The 16,973-nt window shown below is 45.4% G+C and overlaps 1 protein-coding gene across 1 annotated transcript; it reads left to right on the plus strand.

Annotated features, from left to right (window-relative positions):
• Positions 1 to 2,027: 2,027 nt before the first annotated feature.
• Positions 2,028 to 16,477, plus strand: LOC116993452 (centriole, cilia and spindle associated protein). Its single transcript, XM_033054025.2, has 3 exons — positions 2,028 to 2,402; positions 10,310 to 10,590; positions 12,400 to 16,477. Exons 1-3 carry the CDS (start codon positions 2,102 to 2,104, stop codon positions 12,571 to 12,573), a joined length of 756 nt encoding a protein of 251 aa, XP_032909916.1. The 5' UTR covers positions 2,028 to 2,101; the 3' UTR covers positions 12,574 to 16,477.
• The last annotated feature ends 496 nt before the right edge of the window (positions 16,478 to 16,973 follow it).

Below are 16,973 nucleotides of genomic sequence, written 5' to 3' on the forward strand. Positions count from 1 at the left end.
GAGAACGTGGCTGGACCCCAGTGGGACCACTAAGGGCAAGAGGAGAAGGCATCAGGGACAACCCAGATGCCACTGGAGCCCTCAGTGAGGAAAATAAATGAGCGAGGCAGCTCCCAAATATAATCCTCAGGATAGCTCTGGGTGGGGGGAGAAAATGGCTGCATCTGCCTGGTTTTATTCCAGGGAAGTATGCGGGCAAGGCTCCTGCATGTTTGTCTTGGGCAGGGCACCGTGGTCACGGTATGGAGAGGAGCTCTGAGAAGGAACTCCTCTCTCGTTTTTGAGGCTGTTGAGGGGGGTAGGTGCCCTGCTATTTCTGCACCTCTCTTCCCGGTAAATACACTGCCCAGATTCTCCTCTGGCAGCCCTACCACCACCCACCCCTGAGAGCAGCAGGCAGAGCTGAAATGAGCTGGGGAAGTCAGGACGGGTTTTAAAATGGAACTGAACAGGTTTATGGATGCAGGTCTGCAATGTGTCTGCCTGCAGCACCAGGCACTGGGTGTCACTGCAATTGGCCTCTTCTGACTGCATTTTCCTGAATGGAGAGGGGCACGCTGGATTTCCCCAATATCCTGCTGTCACGGGGCTGTTGACATAACTGCAAGGGCTGGCGGGCTGTGAGGGCTGGAGGGGAATATCCAGGTGCTTCTGCAAAGGTCAGGCAATATCTCTGTGCCCCTCGCTCATGCCTGGGCACCACGGGGCTGGAAAGCACGAGCCAGTATACGCAAAAACAGGACTAAATACTGCTCGATCTGAGCATCGATTAAACCAAGTCAATTTGGTTCTGTTAGCTGTATCGAGGGTTGCATCACTCCGCCGCGCAGGCAGAGGTGGTGCGTGTACCACCCTCCCCCTCGCCTTAAAGCCACCAACACTTCACTGGAAGAGTCTGGGGCAGCGTTTACCACCCCGGGAGTCCGTGCCAGCTTGTGTTTTTTTCGTTTGTGTCAGTCAGGGGACGCACAGGACAAGGCAAGGAAAAAAATACTATTTGCTTCCTTATTAGTCAAAAAAAAAAAAAAAAAAAAAAAAAGAAAAAAAAAAGAGAAAAAAAAAGAACTGGTTCCTAGAACTGTTTCTGAAAATCCATCAGTGCCCTCGTGTGTCGGAGCAGGGGCTGGCGAGGAGCGGCTCTGTGCAGAGCCTGCGCATGGCAAGGGCAGTCAGGTTTGCAGGTGTCCAAAATCGGGAGCTGGCAGCGGGGGGGGCTGGGCGGGGGGTCACTCTGTCCCCTGCCACAGCGGGCTGTGAAGTGAGCGCGATGCTGTGACAAAGGCTCTGCTGCACACCATTTTCAAGGACAATGGTGTCCCACACGGGCACGATTCGCTGCGCTGCCCTAAATACGGTGTGTGAGAGAAGGAAATCTCCAGAAATCGCTGGAGAGCCGAGGGTGCGTGTCCGTGTGCGGACAGTAGGAGGGCGGAGAGCGGCTGCAGAGGCCGCCCCTGTTTCTGCATTCGTCTCTAAAGCGTTTCGTATCCCCAGAGACGGCGGCCGCCCAGCGCAGGGCTGGATTAGGTGAATCCTGTTCTGGCGACGGGTTTTTAAAGCAGATTAGTGCAAAATGGAGAGAGGTCCCTGCTGCTGCAGAGGCGCTCGCCTCCCTCCGGCTGGCCCCGGCTGCTGCGCATCCTTGGCTCCGACAGAAGCAGAGCGGGGGGCAGCAGGTGCCCCGGGTTACCCCGGCCCGGGGTGCCCACGCAGAAGGAGCTGCTGCCGCTGCTGCATCGATTCTGACGGGCTGCACCGACCCGCTGGGTTTCAGTGTGCCCCGACCCAGGCTGCCCCCAGGCTTTCCCGGAACCTCGCTTGGTGCAGGGATTAGCCGAGCCACAGCATCCCTACTGCTGGGCCCAGGGCTGCGGTGCATGGGTGTATTTATGGTTTATGTTATATTTTATTTCATTTTCATTCTGTCTCATCCCGTTCGCTGTGCCTCCTGCCCCCGTTCCCCCGCTCCGGGCGTCCCTCCTCGCTCGGGGCGGGGCCGGACGCCGCTGTTTGGATTTAAACGTAGCAGCGGGAGGGGGCGGGCTTGGCCGGCGGATCCCGGCTCCGGCGGATCCCGGCTCCTGCGGCTCCCGGCTCCGCCATGGTGGTGCCGGCGCGGCGGGTGAAGACGGAGTACATGAAGCGCTTCAAGGAGCCCAAGTGGGAGTCGTGCGGCGCCTGCTACCTGGAGCTGCTGCACTACCGGCTCAGCCGCCGGCTGCTGGAGCAGGCGCACCGGCCCTGGCTCTGGGACGGCTGGGAGCAGGACAGCGGCAGCGGCGGCGGCAGCACCGCCGGCTCCCCTTCGCCGCCGGGCGCCGGCAGCCCCGCGGCCGCAAGGGAGGAGGAGGAGGAGGCGGCGGGAGCGGCAGCGCCGAGCGAGGCGGGACGGGCGAGCCCCGGTAGGGAGCGGCGGTGGCGGGGGAGACACGCGTGTGTCCGGCGGGGCCGTGCTGCCCTGCCCTGCTCCGCGGGGTCGGCGCTGATGGCTCTGCCCGGGCCGCGCCTTGGGGGCCGATCCCCATCGCGGGAGTGACCGTGCGGGGGCACCCGGGCACCGCCTGGCCCGTCTGAGCCGCCCCCGGGGCTGGAAGGGCCATCAGCCGGGCCCCGCTGCCTCCCGGCGAGGCCTGCGGAGGAGCCATGGCTGCGGTACCGGAGGTGTCTCTTTAAAGAGCCAAGTGGTGGTAACTCTCATCCTGAGTCACAGCCACTTATGTAAACTGTTGCCATGGGAGCCGAGCATCTCTGCTATTATATAAGCAGGTTCTCCGGCAAAAGCAGCGGCGAGCTGGACTGTAGGCCAGTGTCTGGCTCTTAACGCGATTGCTTTCCTGGATCTGCACATGTGATCTGCCTCGGCTGAACACTCTTAATGCCACCTGAGGTTTGATCTTGGGTGCGCAGCTGAGTGTGGTCAGCTTCGTAGTCTGAACAGATGCTGAGCTGGTAACATTTTGTTCTCTTCTAGCACAGAGTAATTCCCTTTTGATGTCTCACGATGCAGGAGAGTGGTTAGGCAGATAATAACACAGTCAAGCGTCTCAAGCTGGTATTTTTTAATTCCATAAGATATAGTTTCTTACCTGTAGTGAAAGAATACTATATCTGGCAGCCTTTGAGTAGTGTTTTGAAATGCCTTTTGAATCAGCTGTCTCTCTGTTGTACAGTAGCAGGGAAAATCCTGTTCAGTTAAGCCTCATGCTGCCTGCTTGTTGGGTGGATTTTTGTGTTTGCTTTTTAACCCAGACTTAGATGTGCTTGTTTGGAGCGGGGAAATGAATCTGATCCAATGCCCTTTGGGGCCTGAGCTTTCCAGAATGATCTGTATTTTGATATTCAAGACTAAACTGCATTAATTGATCTTAAGAATACCACATTACACAAAAGCTCTAGGGATGCTGTAATCTGTTCCAGAGGTTGGTGTTTCAGAGCATATTAGTGCTGTGGGATTCTGCAGTCAGCTGGTGGGCCTGTGGCACCCAGGTCTCACACGGGGTGCACATAGCTGCTGGGGTAATGCACCCCACTTCCCCAAAGCTGTTCTGATTTCAGCTGGAATAATTTTATGCCTACTAGTGTGTTCAGTCCTGTGTGTTGGATTCAGTATGAGAATGGCTTTGATAATGCACTGATGTTTTAGTAGTTGCTCAGCAGTACTTGCCCTGAATCAAGGACTTTTCAGTTTCCCAAGCTCTGCCAGCCAGCAGGTGCACCAGAAGCTGTGAGGAAGCACATGCAGGACAGCTGACCCAAACTGGCCAAAGGAATATTCCACAGCCAGGAAGTCATGCCTAGTGTATAAACTGGGCAGAGTTGCTCAGGAGCCACCGATTGTGCATCACTGGTTTCTCTTGGGTGTTATTCCTGCCTTTTCATTACGATTTTTTTTTACTTTATTTCAATTACTGAGCTGTTCTTATCTCAACCCATAAGTTTCTCTGATTCCTGTTCCCATCCCAGTACAGAGGGAGTGTGCGGCTTCGTTGCTGGCTGAGGTTAAACCACAACAGCTGTGCAGGGATGGAAGCACCCCTGCTCACCAGTATGTAACAGAGCATTAGTGGGCCTAGCTCTGCTTTCCTCAATCAGGCCTTGAGGAAGTTTGACTGGGAGCATGTGTGGAAGAACTACATAGTATCTCAGTGAGAAGAGCTAAGGAATTGCAAAAGATCAGGGAGTGGTTGCATGGGAAAACGTGGTGCTCTCCAAAGGCTTGGCTCCTAGTGAGAGGAGGAGGAAGGAAGCTGTTGAAGCTGCACTTAGAAGCTGGCATTCCCAACTTTTCTGATGCACTTTGAATATGTACGAGCCTGGGGCGCTTGTGGTAGGGAACTGAATTTCTTTTCATTCTTCTTGTTGAGCCTATGGATAGAACACATAAACCCGCTGCAATCTAATGGCACTGGCAGTTGCCAAGGCTAGAGACTGCTGGCCAGGGTGCCCTGCTCACTCATTAGCCTGCTCCTTGATTCCCTCCCTGATTCTTCTCTAGGGAAAGATCCAGCTGGAGTCACTTGGTAGTCTGATTCTGGTTGGGATTTGGCAGGGAATACCAGCTTGGTAGCTGTGCAGGCACTGTCTGTGGTCAGTGATGCTGTGTGTGACTGTCCAGTTCCTCCAGCTGTGTCCTCAGTCCTGCAGCTGTGACAAAGGGCCTGTGGTGCACCAGTGGTTTGTCAGGCTGCAGGGTTTTGGACAACTGTACTTTTGTAACTGATACACCTTTGCCATGGATGCTGTAAGGGAATGCCTCAAGTTCTGCTAGGTCCTTGTTATTTTATAGTTATAGTGGGAGAAAAATCTAAACTTCACATTTGCTTCTTTGCCAAATGGCTTGAGATAAACATTCTATAACTTCTGCAAGTATTTAAGAGCTTTACCAAGTCTTTTGCTTCTGCTTAGTGACTGGCTAATTAAGGCATGTGGAGGAGATAAGATGGGAACTACCACTCTGAAGCTTCTACTATTAAATTGCCTTTTTTTTTTTTAAACTCTGAAAGAACTTAATTACACTGAAGTGCTGTGGGGGTGTGCTTGTGTTGATGACATCTTTTGTCTTCTGAATCTGACATCCACCCACATGCTGGAACATCCTAGCTGTTACCTGGCTACTGCTGCTTCCTGCTGTTTTGTGGGGAATCTGATTTCTGCCTGAGTGCTATTGCCTGTGCTTCTTGCAAAGATGGCTGGTCAGCACTAATGTTGTTTAATATCTGAGGTAAACACAGTTCATGATGGCATGTATTGCCCTGGTTTCCTTTTTTACTCATTGAAATGAGCCCGTGTGTGTTTGTAAAAGTTCTGAATGTTTCTGGTGTGTGAAGAGGAACTGGGTGGAGGCAACTTGACTTTAATGCTCAGTGGTGCTGGTCTAAAGCATCACCAGTGTGACCCCCTGGGGCAGCAGGTGGGACTAAGGTGCTTTGTCACTGTATCTTGCACTGAAGCTGTGGCTGAGTGATACCAAGGTGTGCTCAGAGGCAGCTTTGGGTTAATTCCTTCTGGCCCTCCACTTGCAGCAGCTGTTTGTGAGATTGCTCTGTGGAACGTGCCCAGGCACAGATGTGCTTTGAACATAATCCCACAAAATCTTGACCTAAATCAACGGGTGTAGCTTTGGTGTAGACACATCCTCAAAGCTGTCAACAGAACCCAGTGGGCTGGTAAGTAGAAGACAGAAGCTCTTGGCAGCAGTGCTGCTGTCAGACCTGTTGCTTGTGAAATGACACTGCTGCACACACATGCAGGATGAAGGCATCTTTCAATCCTTATTGCCGTTTTGCCTTCAGCATTTTTGTGCAGTGGTCTTAAGTGACAGCAGTGACAAGCTGCCATTGAAGGAGTTGCCTCAACAGTATTTGGAAAGTGACTGATCTGGATTAGTGGAACTAAACAGAAGATCCAATTTCAAACTGTTCCCTGATCTTGCCTGTCATCGTGTTGCAGGTGCATTTGCTGGCCCATGTATGTGGGAAGCAGCAGCTTGTGGTGGGGGAAGAAGGCAAGAGTGTCAAGTCAGGAGTTTATAGTACTGTTATTTAAAGTTGCTCCCATTTCTTTTTCTTCCTTTTAGAAACAAGCTTTGCTATCAAACGAATCCAGTAATTACTTTCCAAACTCTGCTGCAGATGAAGCTTGTGTGAATCTAATCAGCTCTGAGCTGCTGTGTGGCTGCTAGCTCCACTATTGCCGCATGCAAGATCTGCCTTAAAGAAATGATGTTGCAATCTGTTTCATGTGTAGTAACTTACTTTCTACCCAGCTGTAGTTTATAGCCCTTTCAAGAGGTGTGGGAGACTGCCCCGTTTGGGGCGGTGTCGGTACAAAAGCAGAGGTTTCCAGCTGTGCCTGCAGCAATGGAAGCACCAAGTGCCTCTGCTGATGCTGAGGTAGTGCTGTAAGGAGCCAGCCTCTCTGCACAGAGATAACACTGCTGACCCCTGTGACCTGGCCCGTGGGTCTAATCTGAAGGCTGTTGACACCTGTAGGAAGTAATCAGGCATTTGAAATGGGGGTCCTGTGTGCCCCCCAGGCCGTGCAGTGATGTGGGAGAGAGCAGCTCCCCCGCAGCTCTTCCCGCCTGAGCCAGGAGCGGAGCTGGAGCTGTTGCACAAGCCGGGCCATGCAGCGGGGTTTAAGTGACCTCTTCTGGGCAGGAGCTTCAGCAGCCCTGTTGGGTGGGCCTGACAGACTTGTTCTGCCTGTTAAGCACATAATCCCCTCCTGTCCATCCAGTGTGCTCTGCTTAGCATCCATGATGCAGTTTTAAACGTTTCTAGCTTTTCCCCTTTCCTGTCTAATCCCTGTAATGCTGCAAGCCGGTCAGGTCTGAGTTTCCTGCATCTGCTGGAGCTGGTGCTCTGCATGGGAAGGAGAAGATGGGTAGGAGTTGCTGGTGCCTGGACTTCCTCCTGAGAAGCTGGGTCTAAGTCCTGCTGTCAACTGCTGGTCTTCTGACTTTGTGTGAGAAGTGTTGCCTAAGAAAATGACTTGAATATAAATTATAGTTTTAAATAAAAGGCTTAAATGGCTGTTAGAGATCTTGTGCCTTCACCAGCTGAGTTCTGTGTAAAGGCACTGTAGCAGTGGGTTCATGGAAATACCTGCTCTAATAGCAGGTGCTCATGAGTGCTACAGTACACTCTGGCATACAGCATTTACTGTAAGGCTGTGCACAGGACTCTGTGTGCCTTTTACCCATATGCTTTAATTGCTATTTTGGGACAAGCTGGCTCAATCATTTCTGGACCAGCTGGAGCTATATCCTGGTGAGCAGCATCCCCAGGCATGGCTGTTGCCTTGTTTTTTAAAGCTGAACTATCCATGTAATTGCAGAGCCCCCACTTTCCTGTATTTTTAAGTCTCTAAATGCCATTTCTGCTGTTTATGCAGTCAGTGTTGCTCCATCCCACTTTGCAGTGAAAAGAGATGCCATTTTCCCTTGAATGGAGGATGGAACAGCTTTCCAAAATGAAAGCACTCTTGTTGCAGAATTGACAGCAGTATGTTCCCTTTCAGAGTTTAATTTTCTCAAAACAGTACCTCCTTCTGATAATGGGCCTAGGCAGTCCCTCCTTTGGAGTGACTGTGTAGGGAGATGCTCAGATAATATTTTGTAAGGGGATAACTCTGTGCTGCCTGCTTGCAGCTGTGATGAATGAGCTGCCTTGTCTCAGAGGTGAAGCTGTGTGTCCCAGAGCCCAGGGAAAACAAACCAAGTCTAATACCACACTAGCTCGCTCTTGCTGTCTTTTACCAGCCTTGTCTATAATAACTGAAACTACATCCAGGCAATATTTAGATATTTAAAATTAATCTAGCCATTTTTACTCTCAATATGCCACTACTTTGGCCTTGACTAATTATTTTTTGGTTGCTTTGTGATGTCATTAAACGGAATTCTTAATAAATGCAGCTCTAAATACCTGCTGGACACTTTTTACCAAATAGTCAGCTGTACTGCAGTACCACCTGTATAGGAATGCTACACCTGCACATCTTGGAAGATGGGTACAGGCAAACCTGAACAGGGCCCAGCACCAGGGCCTCTGTGCTGGTTGGCAGCATGTGGAAACTCTGCTAATAGCCTGCAAAAGAGCATAAGGCTTGCCATAGGGGAATTCTGGGGCATGGAACAAACCTTGGTATACTGCAAAAACTGAAGTGAGTGCTAGAGTAAATGGAACCAGTGTGCCAGGCAGGTAACTTCTATCTCATCAGAACTGGATGGGTGCAGAATTGAGATTAAAGTATTGTTGGCTTGGGTGTGTACATGCTTGAAATCACAGCAATTATCAGAACTGGTTGCTATTTTGTCACAGGATTGGCAAGCCCTTCTGCTTTTAATGATGAAGACACCTAGGTAAAAACTGCACTACTTGTCCATGGTCAACCTGTCAATATGTAAGCAACCCTAAACTAGAGAACTTTCTGTGACAGTGTAGGAATTCCTTCTGTCCATACCAGTGTATGCTGGTGGTGGCTGAATGTGCTGAAACTTGGAACAGATGTGACTTGGAGATGGTCCCCACCAGAAGCAGAAGGTGTGGCAGAAAACTTGCAAGTTTGGTGTGTTTATATCAGCAGTTTGAATGATCACTATGTGAGTCTAGCAGAAGACAGCATCTAATGATCTGACTTGAAAGGAATTGGTTACCAGCAGGCTCCTATGCTCTTGGGTGAATAAAAGGCTTTGGTTGCCTCATGCATAAAAAGCATGGTTGGCCTAAAAGTCACAGAGATGTCAGACCACAATGTTTAGGAGCCATGGTCAATGTCTAGCACACACTTTCAGCTTGTCCACACTACTGCTGAAGACTTGCTGGATGAAGAATGAAAACAGGGTTCTTTGTATGTACTTTTTTCCACAGTCATATTTCACTTATGTACTGTAAGCAGTATATTTGATTAATTTGCTCATTATAGAGTAATGGAATTGTTTTGGTTGGAAAAGACCTTTAAAATTGAATCCAATCATTAACCCAGAACTGCCAAATCTACCAGTAAGCCATGTCTCAAAGTGACTCATTTACATGTCTATAAGTAATTCTGTGCATTGGGACTCAACCATCCCCCTGGGCAGCCTGGTCCAGTGCCTGACAATGGTTTTAGTGAAGACATTTTTCCTCATATCTAGTGTTAACGTCTCCTGATGCAATGTGAGGCCATTCCCTCTTGTCATTTCTTACCTGGAAGAAGAGGCCAGCTCCCATTAAGGTGCAATCTCCCTTCAGGCTGTTATAGAAAATGACAAGGTGTGCCCTGAGCTCCTTTTCTCCAGGCCAAACAACCCTAGCTCCCTCAGTGCTCCTCATAGGATTTGTACTTCAGACCCCTCCCCAGCTCTACAGCCCTTCTCTAGACATGCTCCAGCACCTCAACATCTTTCTTGTAGTGGAGGGTCCAGAACTGAACAGGATTTGAGGTGTGGCACCACTGGTACAACAAAGGAAAACTAGTTTCTTCCTGGAAATATAGGGCAAGAAGATTGACTCTCATGGGACAGTTGTTTCTCTGTGTTTTTATTAATTAATTAATATTTTATATAATGGCTGATTCAGCCTTCAGTGATGATCTAAAACTGCAGTGATTCAGCCTTTAAATTCTCACTCACAAACCTTACTCTCCACACCCACTGCCTGGAGGACTATTGCTGGCCCCTTGCTATGGAAGGCTTAAATGTGTGGGATAAACAAGCCTTGGAGAGTAATACCTGCAGAGTGTGGTACTTTAAATGTACAACATAATTCACCAATCAGGCAGCAAAGGTGATGTCTACCACTTTGTGGGTTTTTGCTTCACAATCTTCTCTCCTTCATAAGCAGAAAACTGTGAGAGAGATATGCATAAACAGGGGGCTTGAGAATGAATCACCTTGTTCAGCGGAAGCTGATAATATGAGGGATTTAATGTTGCACATAGTCTTATCAGACTTCATCTCTGACTGGCTAGCAGCATCTATGTGGCATTCAGTGCTCCATCTGTTTGCTGTCTGGGAGATGCAAGGATGAAATAGTGAAGACAGAAGATCACTGGAAACAGTCTTTAAGTTCTGCCTGGGGCTGTTGGTTATCTGTAACCTCACCAGTGAAAGGCATTTTTAAGTATGTGGAAGCTGTATTGTAGTCACTAAAGAAAGAATGAAGACATTTAAGCAAGGTATATATCTGTTGCTAAGGAAGCAATGACTTCTTGAATTTCTAAAAAAAGGACAGCTTCAATGATGTATTGGGAGGCTATGCAAATCAGACGTTAATATGTCGTCATTGGGAATTTAAAGCATAACTTTTTTCTTTTTTTTCTTTAGAAAAAGAAAAAGAAGATCAAGAAAAGCAGGAGAAGGAAGAGCAAGAGAAAACTGTAGAACACACTTCTGTGAAGGAAGACAAAACCAGCCGTACAGGACGACGTCCAAGTCGAAGTGCCTTGTCCAGTCGTAATGATCGAAAATCAGCCAAAAGTCCCCAAAGGACAGATGCACCAAAGGAGAATAAACATCCATTTGCTCTGTATGGATGGGGAGAACGACAGACGGATACTGGGAGCCAGAAAACTCACAATGTTTGTGCTTCTGCTTCAGTGAATGAAGTAAGTAAGAGCTTCTGTTTCATTGAAAGGGAGTGACTACTTAGTGCCTACAGATGGCTTAATATCTAGGTAAAACTTCTCAGGAGTCCCTTTATTTGAATTTGTGAAGATTCCAGCAGTAGATTCTAGCAATAAATCTGAAGAGTCTTGAGATGTCCAAATAAGAGCTCTTTACTGCTGGTTTGGAAACTTCCCGGGTTTGAGAATACTGGCATGTTGTAATTAAAACCTGGCTGTTGTGTTTCTGGCTATTACAAAAGTATTTCTGCATTCTGAACTCTGTGAAAACAAGTGAAGAATAGGTAGTTAGGGCACTTAGCACCAGGCACCCCACAGCAGGTAGGCACAGAAACACTGGGGTAGCGCTTATGCTGTAAAAGAGTGACTTTTGCTGGGGCACTTCCTAGACTAGGAGCCTCACTGAGATGGTACAAGTGCTTTTCTGCTAAGATGTTCTTGTCTAGCAGCTTGTTTTGGTGGCTTGCCAGTAGGAAATACTGCTTGCAGCAGAATGGTCTATCAGATGGCTTATGGATTACAGAGCTGGTGTAAATATTACCAAAATAGCACAAATTAAATTTGTGTGGCCATGGACAGCACCAGGATTCTGCTGTACTGGGGCTCTCTTTCCTCACTTAGAAACAGCAAGGGAGTGTTAGATCCATTTCTTTCTTATCTATGATTCTCCTAGGCTCCTAAAACATAATCATTAATGCATCCCTGCCAGTGTCTTGTCCTTATCTTACTGCTAATGTAGAGTCTGAATCTGTGACACAAGGTACCTGAGGACTGAGGTGGGGAGTGGTCGTGCTGTGCAAGATGGAGCTGGCCTTTGATGGGCTGTTTTGGAAGGGGTTTGCCCAGGCTTTTCCTTCCTGGACAGCTCAAACATTTGAGCAAAAGGAGGAACTTGAGCCTTACAGCTTTGGAAAGAAGCTGCTTTTCCTGATAATGGACACTAATGATGAACTGATAAGCTTTGGTCATGCTCAAAATAATTGACTGGTGCTTTTTGTTGTAGCCCAGAAGAAACTGAAGCCTTGAGCAGATATATTTATACCTCATCTCAGACTCCTAACATTTCTTATGCTATAAACTAATGGAACACATCATCTTGGGTCTTGAGTTTGGACTGAACAGGCAGAACATTTCTGAAACATTCCCAATTATGTAATGTTTTGTCACTGAGGATGTTTCTTTATGTAGCAATGGACTACTTACTGTCTGCTGAAGTTCCTTTTTCTTGCATGTTTGAAAGGTGTTACTTTCCCCTAACTGAGATGGGAGATAGAGCTTTCAATCTGGAGACAGAAGCAAACAAACATAGAAACTGGCTCTGCATATTAAATTTTGGGGGATATATGATAATTTATTAATATATAAATGCATGTCATTATTGCGTTCAGCACATTGTTCAAAATTAAGACCTTAGGTCTCTAAGGAATCTTAGAAGGTTTGGTCTTACTAATATGTCTAAGGTTTAAAGGGATGCTTGGGCATATTGAGAGGTGTTTAAGATTTTAAGTTATAAAGAACTGAAGTTTTCAGACTATGAAACATTCAAGACTTTTGCAATCATTTAATAGTTGGAAGTGTGAAAGATAATGCAGAACAGAATTTGAAGTACTTTTCATGAAGAAAAAGCAATCTGTGTTCAGTTAGTGGTACAAATTAGAGAAGAAAAGATAACTTTGCTCACAATACCTATTCCTTCAGGATGAGGACTGGGACAAATAAAAAGTGATCCTTGTCATTCCTGAAGGGTTCCTAGGCTGTTCTCCAGCCATAACGCTAACTCTGGTCTTTTAGATCCATGAATCTGCTCTGCGAGCAAAGAACAGGAGACAAGTGGAGAAGAGGAAGCTTTCTCAGAGGCGAGTGCGATCAGCAGAGGCAGAAAACACCTGGCGAACAAAGCCCTCCCCACCAGACAACCCTTGGATGACAGAGTACATGAGATGCTACTCAGCAAGAGCTCTCTGAACCTGGATTCCCTTAGGCATCCTCAGAAGAAGTTAAGCATATCAGGACACTGGTGCAAGGAACCAAACCACTTATGCAAGGTTTTTATAGGGAGTTTCCAGCTGTTAAAATATTTGTTACAATGTTTTTATCTTGGCTACCTACCTCAAAGTGGGGTGTATCCTTGGAGCCATAACATTTGAAGAGGCTTTTAGATATAACTACCCAAACTTTTAAGCAATTCCCCTTTTGGGAATTTTTCTAATGCTTCAGTTAGTTTGTTTTGAGGATGGGAGGGGGAACCTTAGCATACATGGAGTCAAAACAAACACTTTTTTGATCATGGTTACAAGTAATCTGTTTTCCCCTATTTAAAGTACAAGTCATGGGGAGATGGTATTGGGGAAAGACTTTAAAGAGTGATGGAGGTGCCTTTGTATTTATAAAACTATTTAACACTTTTATGAAAATAAGCGTATGGAGACAGGCAACAGGAAACTAGTATGTCTGGTAATTAGCACTAATAAATGTAGATGCTTTAGGCAGGCAAATACCAAGTATTGTCTGTACACAGAAACTTTAAAAACAGCAACAAAAGACCCCAAACAAAAGCAACCTTGTTTGATTAGTGAATCAGCTGATGCTAACTTTTGTCACTGTTTCTAAGGTCATTAGAAAAAAATCAGTAATTTTCAGGGCAAGAAACAGCTACAGGATCATTTTGCTGTAGCTGTTCCTGTTGTACCAAATAATTAATGTAGACAATCATTATCTGATAGCTGCCACTCAATAAGCAGTTACTTGTTCTACAAATATAGAGTTGTACCACTGTACTAACCTTGTGGTCACACTTAGTCTGTACTTAATCATGTAAATGCATTTACTGAAGGAGAGGGCTGGCTCCTTTCTGGTGAGGTCTATTTTTAACACTTCAGAGTATCTATTATGCTCAGTGGGGGTCAGAGTGCAATATGCATTCCACTTGGAGGTATTGTACAAGTATATTGTTAAAGGATTTAAACTTGAAAACTTTATTGATAAAACTTGTCAATGATGTCCTGAGAAACTTGCTGCCTCTTGAAATTGGTGCAGAACCCCTCACTTATGGGGGGATGGGGAGGGGGTAAGGGCTAGGGAAAGAAGGAGTGTATCCTTTAGTAAACAAGAACATATAATGAAGTTTGAGCATTTTTGTTCTGTAGGTCCTACTTCTACATAGTAAAGACAGTCATTGTGATAGCCTTGGTGATTTTGTTTCCCTCAGGTGGCTGTAAATTATTTTTTTTTCAGTTTGCTAACTACGCTTTAGGCAGATGATTGCTGTAGCTGTGAGCTTCAAAGTTTTGTTCAGATGTGTTGTGTTTTAGTTACATGTGTTGGTTATCTTGGTTTAATTGTTTTGAAGCTTGCGTTTTACAGACTGGACACATTCCCACAGGAAGCGTACTTGCACTTCTGCAGCAGAAACCTGCACTAGTTTTAGCTTCATTCCACAATCTCAGTGAGTAAGGAGGACTCTAGAATTACTATTGCAACAGAGTACACATGCTTAGTGAAAATCTGATTGTGTTCTTGAAGAAAGTAATTGTGCAAAGGGTCCAAGCACTGCTGCCTCCTAGTATCTATTACATCACTAAAGTTTCCTCACTCACAATTTAAATTTTGTTAAAATGTCCTAGAATCCATGAAATTATAATATTTTTTAACCTGCCTTTTAAGCATAAAGCTATAAAAATACAGACAACTCTTGCTGAAGGCTACCTATTTAAGATTGTACAGCTTTTAAGTCTGGGAAAGCACAGCATGATTAAGAATGTTTTATACACAGCAAAATCCCTGTATTTCAACTGCTAAGTAAACCACAGGCTAGAACTTCCTGAAACTTTAGAACAGTGCCCAAAACTGGGGAAAACTACTCCAGAGAATGCCTTTACTCTGTATGAGATTCTTTAGATTTCCTTTTATGCTGTGTTTTCCTCTCCAAATAACTGCTGTAAATATGCTTAGATTGCTTCTGATGCTGTTGCAATTCCAGAAGCCACCCAAGCTTTGCACAACAGTGTCAAAGCACCAGCTCAGTAGTATTTTAACAGCCTTATTCAATAAAAACTTGTCTATTCCTGTTGCCCACAGCTTTGTAGGCTTAATGTAACCACAGCAGATGGATTGTGCCCTCAGTACATTTTGTCAAATTCAACAGTTCCTTCCCTTGACTGCGTAGGGCAGGACTCATCTTGCCATGCTTTTGAAGATAGCTTCTACAGTTCTCTCTTCCCACAGGGAATGGAGGAGCCAGGGTGACTATGTGCCTGTCTTAAGTACCTGTGTTTGGATAAGATGTATCTCCCATTAGGTACTGGTGTTTTGTGTAATTATAGGAGGCCCAAGTGTCTTCTGCCTTGGATACTGGGAACCAAATTTAAAACATCGCCAACAGGCCTGTTCAGGTGATCAAAAGAGAATTTTCAACAGCATCAAGGCTGCTGTATACTGAGGAAATTGTCTAGTCCTAATCCTTGTCTGGTCAAGAGCTGTTCCCCACAAAGACCATTTACTAGCAGACAACAGAGACACTAACAAGGTCTTGTGAGTGCTTGTTGTGCTTTTTCAAATGGTCCGTAGCCAAAACAATCCTGGGTGCTATGTTGGTACTATCTGGGTTTAAATAATACAATGCCTGAAATGAGGGTAAATTATTCTGCAAATCAGGTAGCCTTCCTGCATTTGGGCAATACTTGACTAAAAAGCTACTATTTTGCTTAGACTATAAGAAATAGTATAGTTCTGATCAGTGCAAGCTCTATGTGCAAAGTATTTGGTCTGGATAACTGCTGGTGTTTTGAAGTTAACAAATGAAAAGCCAATTATGTTGTAAAGCAGTACTTTCCAGATGTAAAAGCTTTATGTGTATTCTATAGATTCCTACAGGAGGTGGCCATTTCCTTCAAATTGGACTCACCAAAAAGTAGAAAACCTAGTGAATGTCTCCCTATCAATTAAGGAATTTCTAAAATTTGTCTTGCATGGACTCTTGAATTTAGCCAAGTGGTGAACACTTCTCACTCCTGTTTTAGAAGTAAAATTTTTGGTAAGAACACAGTAAATACTCAATTGTCCAAAGTCTTCATTAAAATGACTGTTTATTCCTTTGTTTCTGGAAGTGCTTAGCTAAGTGAAGCAAGAGTTTTACAATGTGTAATGCTGCAGTTTAACTATAGTGTTGTGAAGACTAGTGTTTACGGTGTAAAATGTTACCATGAAAACTGCTTAAGAATGTCCTGTAAAATACAGTAGCATGCCTGTTCAGTCACTGCTGTCACATCTTTGCAACTATAAAATACAGACTTTTTCACAGGAAGCTGAGGGAGTAGTCAAGGTGATAGCTAAACTTAGAGCCAAGTTTAACAAAAATGAGGGACAGTTTCTGGTAAGAATTTTATCCAGGTAGCATATGTAAATTTAAATTGAATTTTTAACACATAGAGAAGTGTATCTGTACTCATTTTTTATGGTATAATGTAGTGCCACTGAACTATAAAGGCCTCTCTGACTACTTTTTTTTTTTTACTGTGATAGGGACCAAATGCTAGCAATCTGAGGGCCTAATGTATGGTAACCTGGATGTTCCAGTTTCTTTTCCAGCTCAGTGCACTCAGCAGCAAAGCCATAAATGGAGCCTGACTCGACACCTTGACAAGCAGCCCCATGAAATTAGGGGTACAAGTGAATGGGAAGCAGCCCCAGCTACTGTTAGCACTGAATTCACTTTACACACAATAGGGAAATACCATCTAAGCTTGAAGCAATATGTGTTTTTTAAAGTTTTTAAACAGTATTTGTTTTTAATGCTTCTGTATTGTCTATTATTAATAATGTAGTGTCAACTTGTACATGTGAATAAAATGAGTGACACAAAGTGCCTGGACTGCTTGTACTGTGCTTTTTGGGATCTCAGATTTTTTTCCCCCCTTACAGGGTACTTTAGTCCCTGCATGCAAACTATGGTTTCTGCTTGTCCCAGATAATTATCTCTTGGAATGTGACAGGCTTCTGTAATGACAGTTTAGATTACAGTTACCATTCCAGCCACTTCTGTTCCTCTTGTAACTCTCCCAGAGATTCTTAACATCCTTTCCCAACTTTAATCACTTTTTTTCCCCTTACCATGATAAGAAAATATCCAGCTATATTAGCTATCTGAAATGCTATGCCTTCAAGAATATAAATGTAAAGCTTTGGAGGAAAAAGGGTAACAGAGAAAAAGCAGGAAGCTGTATCACTAATAACATGTATACTCATGCAAACAGGAAAAACTAAGCTTTTAAAAGCTGGCTACACTGAAGTTCTCATGGGTTCTTCCATAAATGAAGGAGACTCTTTTTACTCTGTGGATTTATAACGATGTATTTCTTGAGATCTTT

Source organism: Catharus ustulatus, chromosome 3, assembly GCF_009819885.2.
Source record: "Catharus ustulatus isolate bCatUst1 chromosome 3, bCatUst1.pri.v2, whole genome shotgun sequence".
Lineage (NCBI taxonomy): Eukaryota > Metazoa > Chordata > Aves > Passeriformes > Turdidae > Catharus > Catharus ustulatus.

What these genes read in the sequence shown, in the direction of transcription:
- LOC116993452 (XM_033054025.2), top strand. Translation starts at nt 2,102, where the DNA reads ATGGTGGTGCCGGCGCGGCGGGTGAAGACGGAGTACATGAAGCGCTTC. An exon ending in GGCGGGACGGGCGAGCCCCG is followed by an intron (nt 2,403 to 10,309) that starts GTAGGGAGCGGC and finishes TTTTTTCTTTAG; the next exon opens with AAAAAGAAAAAGAAGATCAA. An exon ending in CTTCTGCTTCAGTGAATGAA is followed by an intron (nt 10,591 to 12,399) that starts GTAAGTAAGAGC and finishes CTGGTCTTTTAG; the next exon opens with ATCCATGAATCTGCTCTGCG.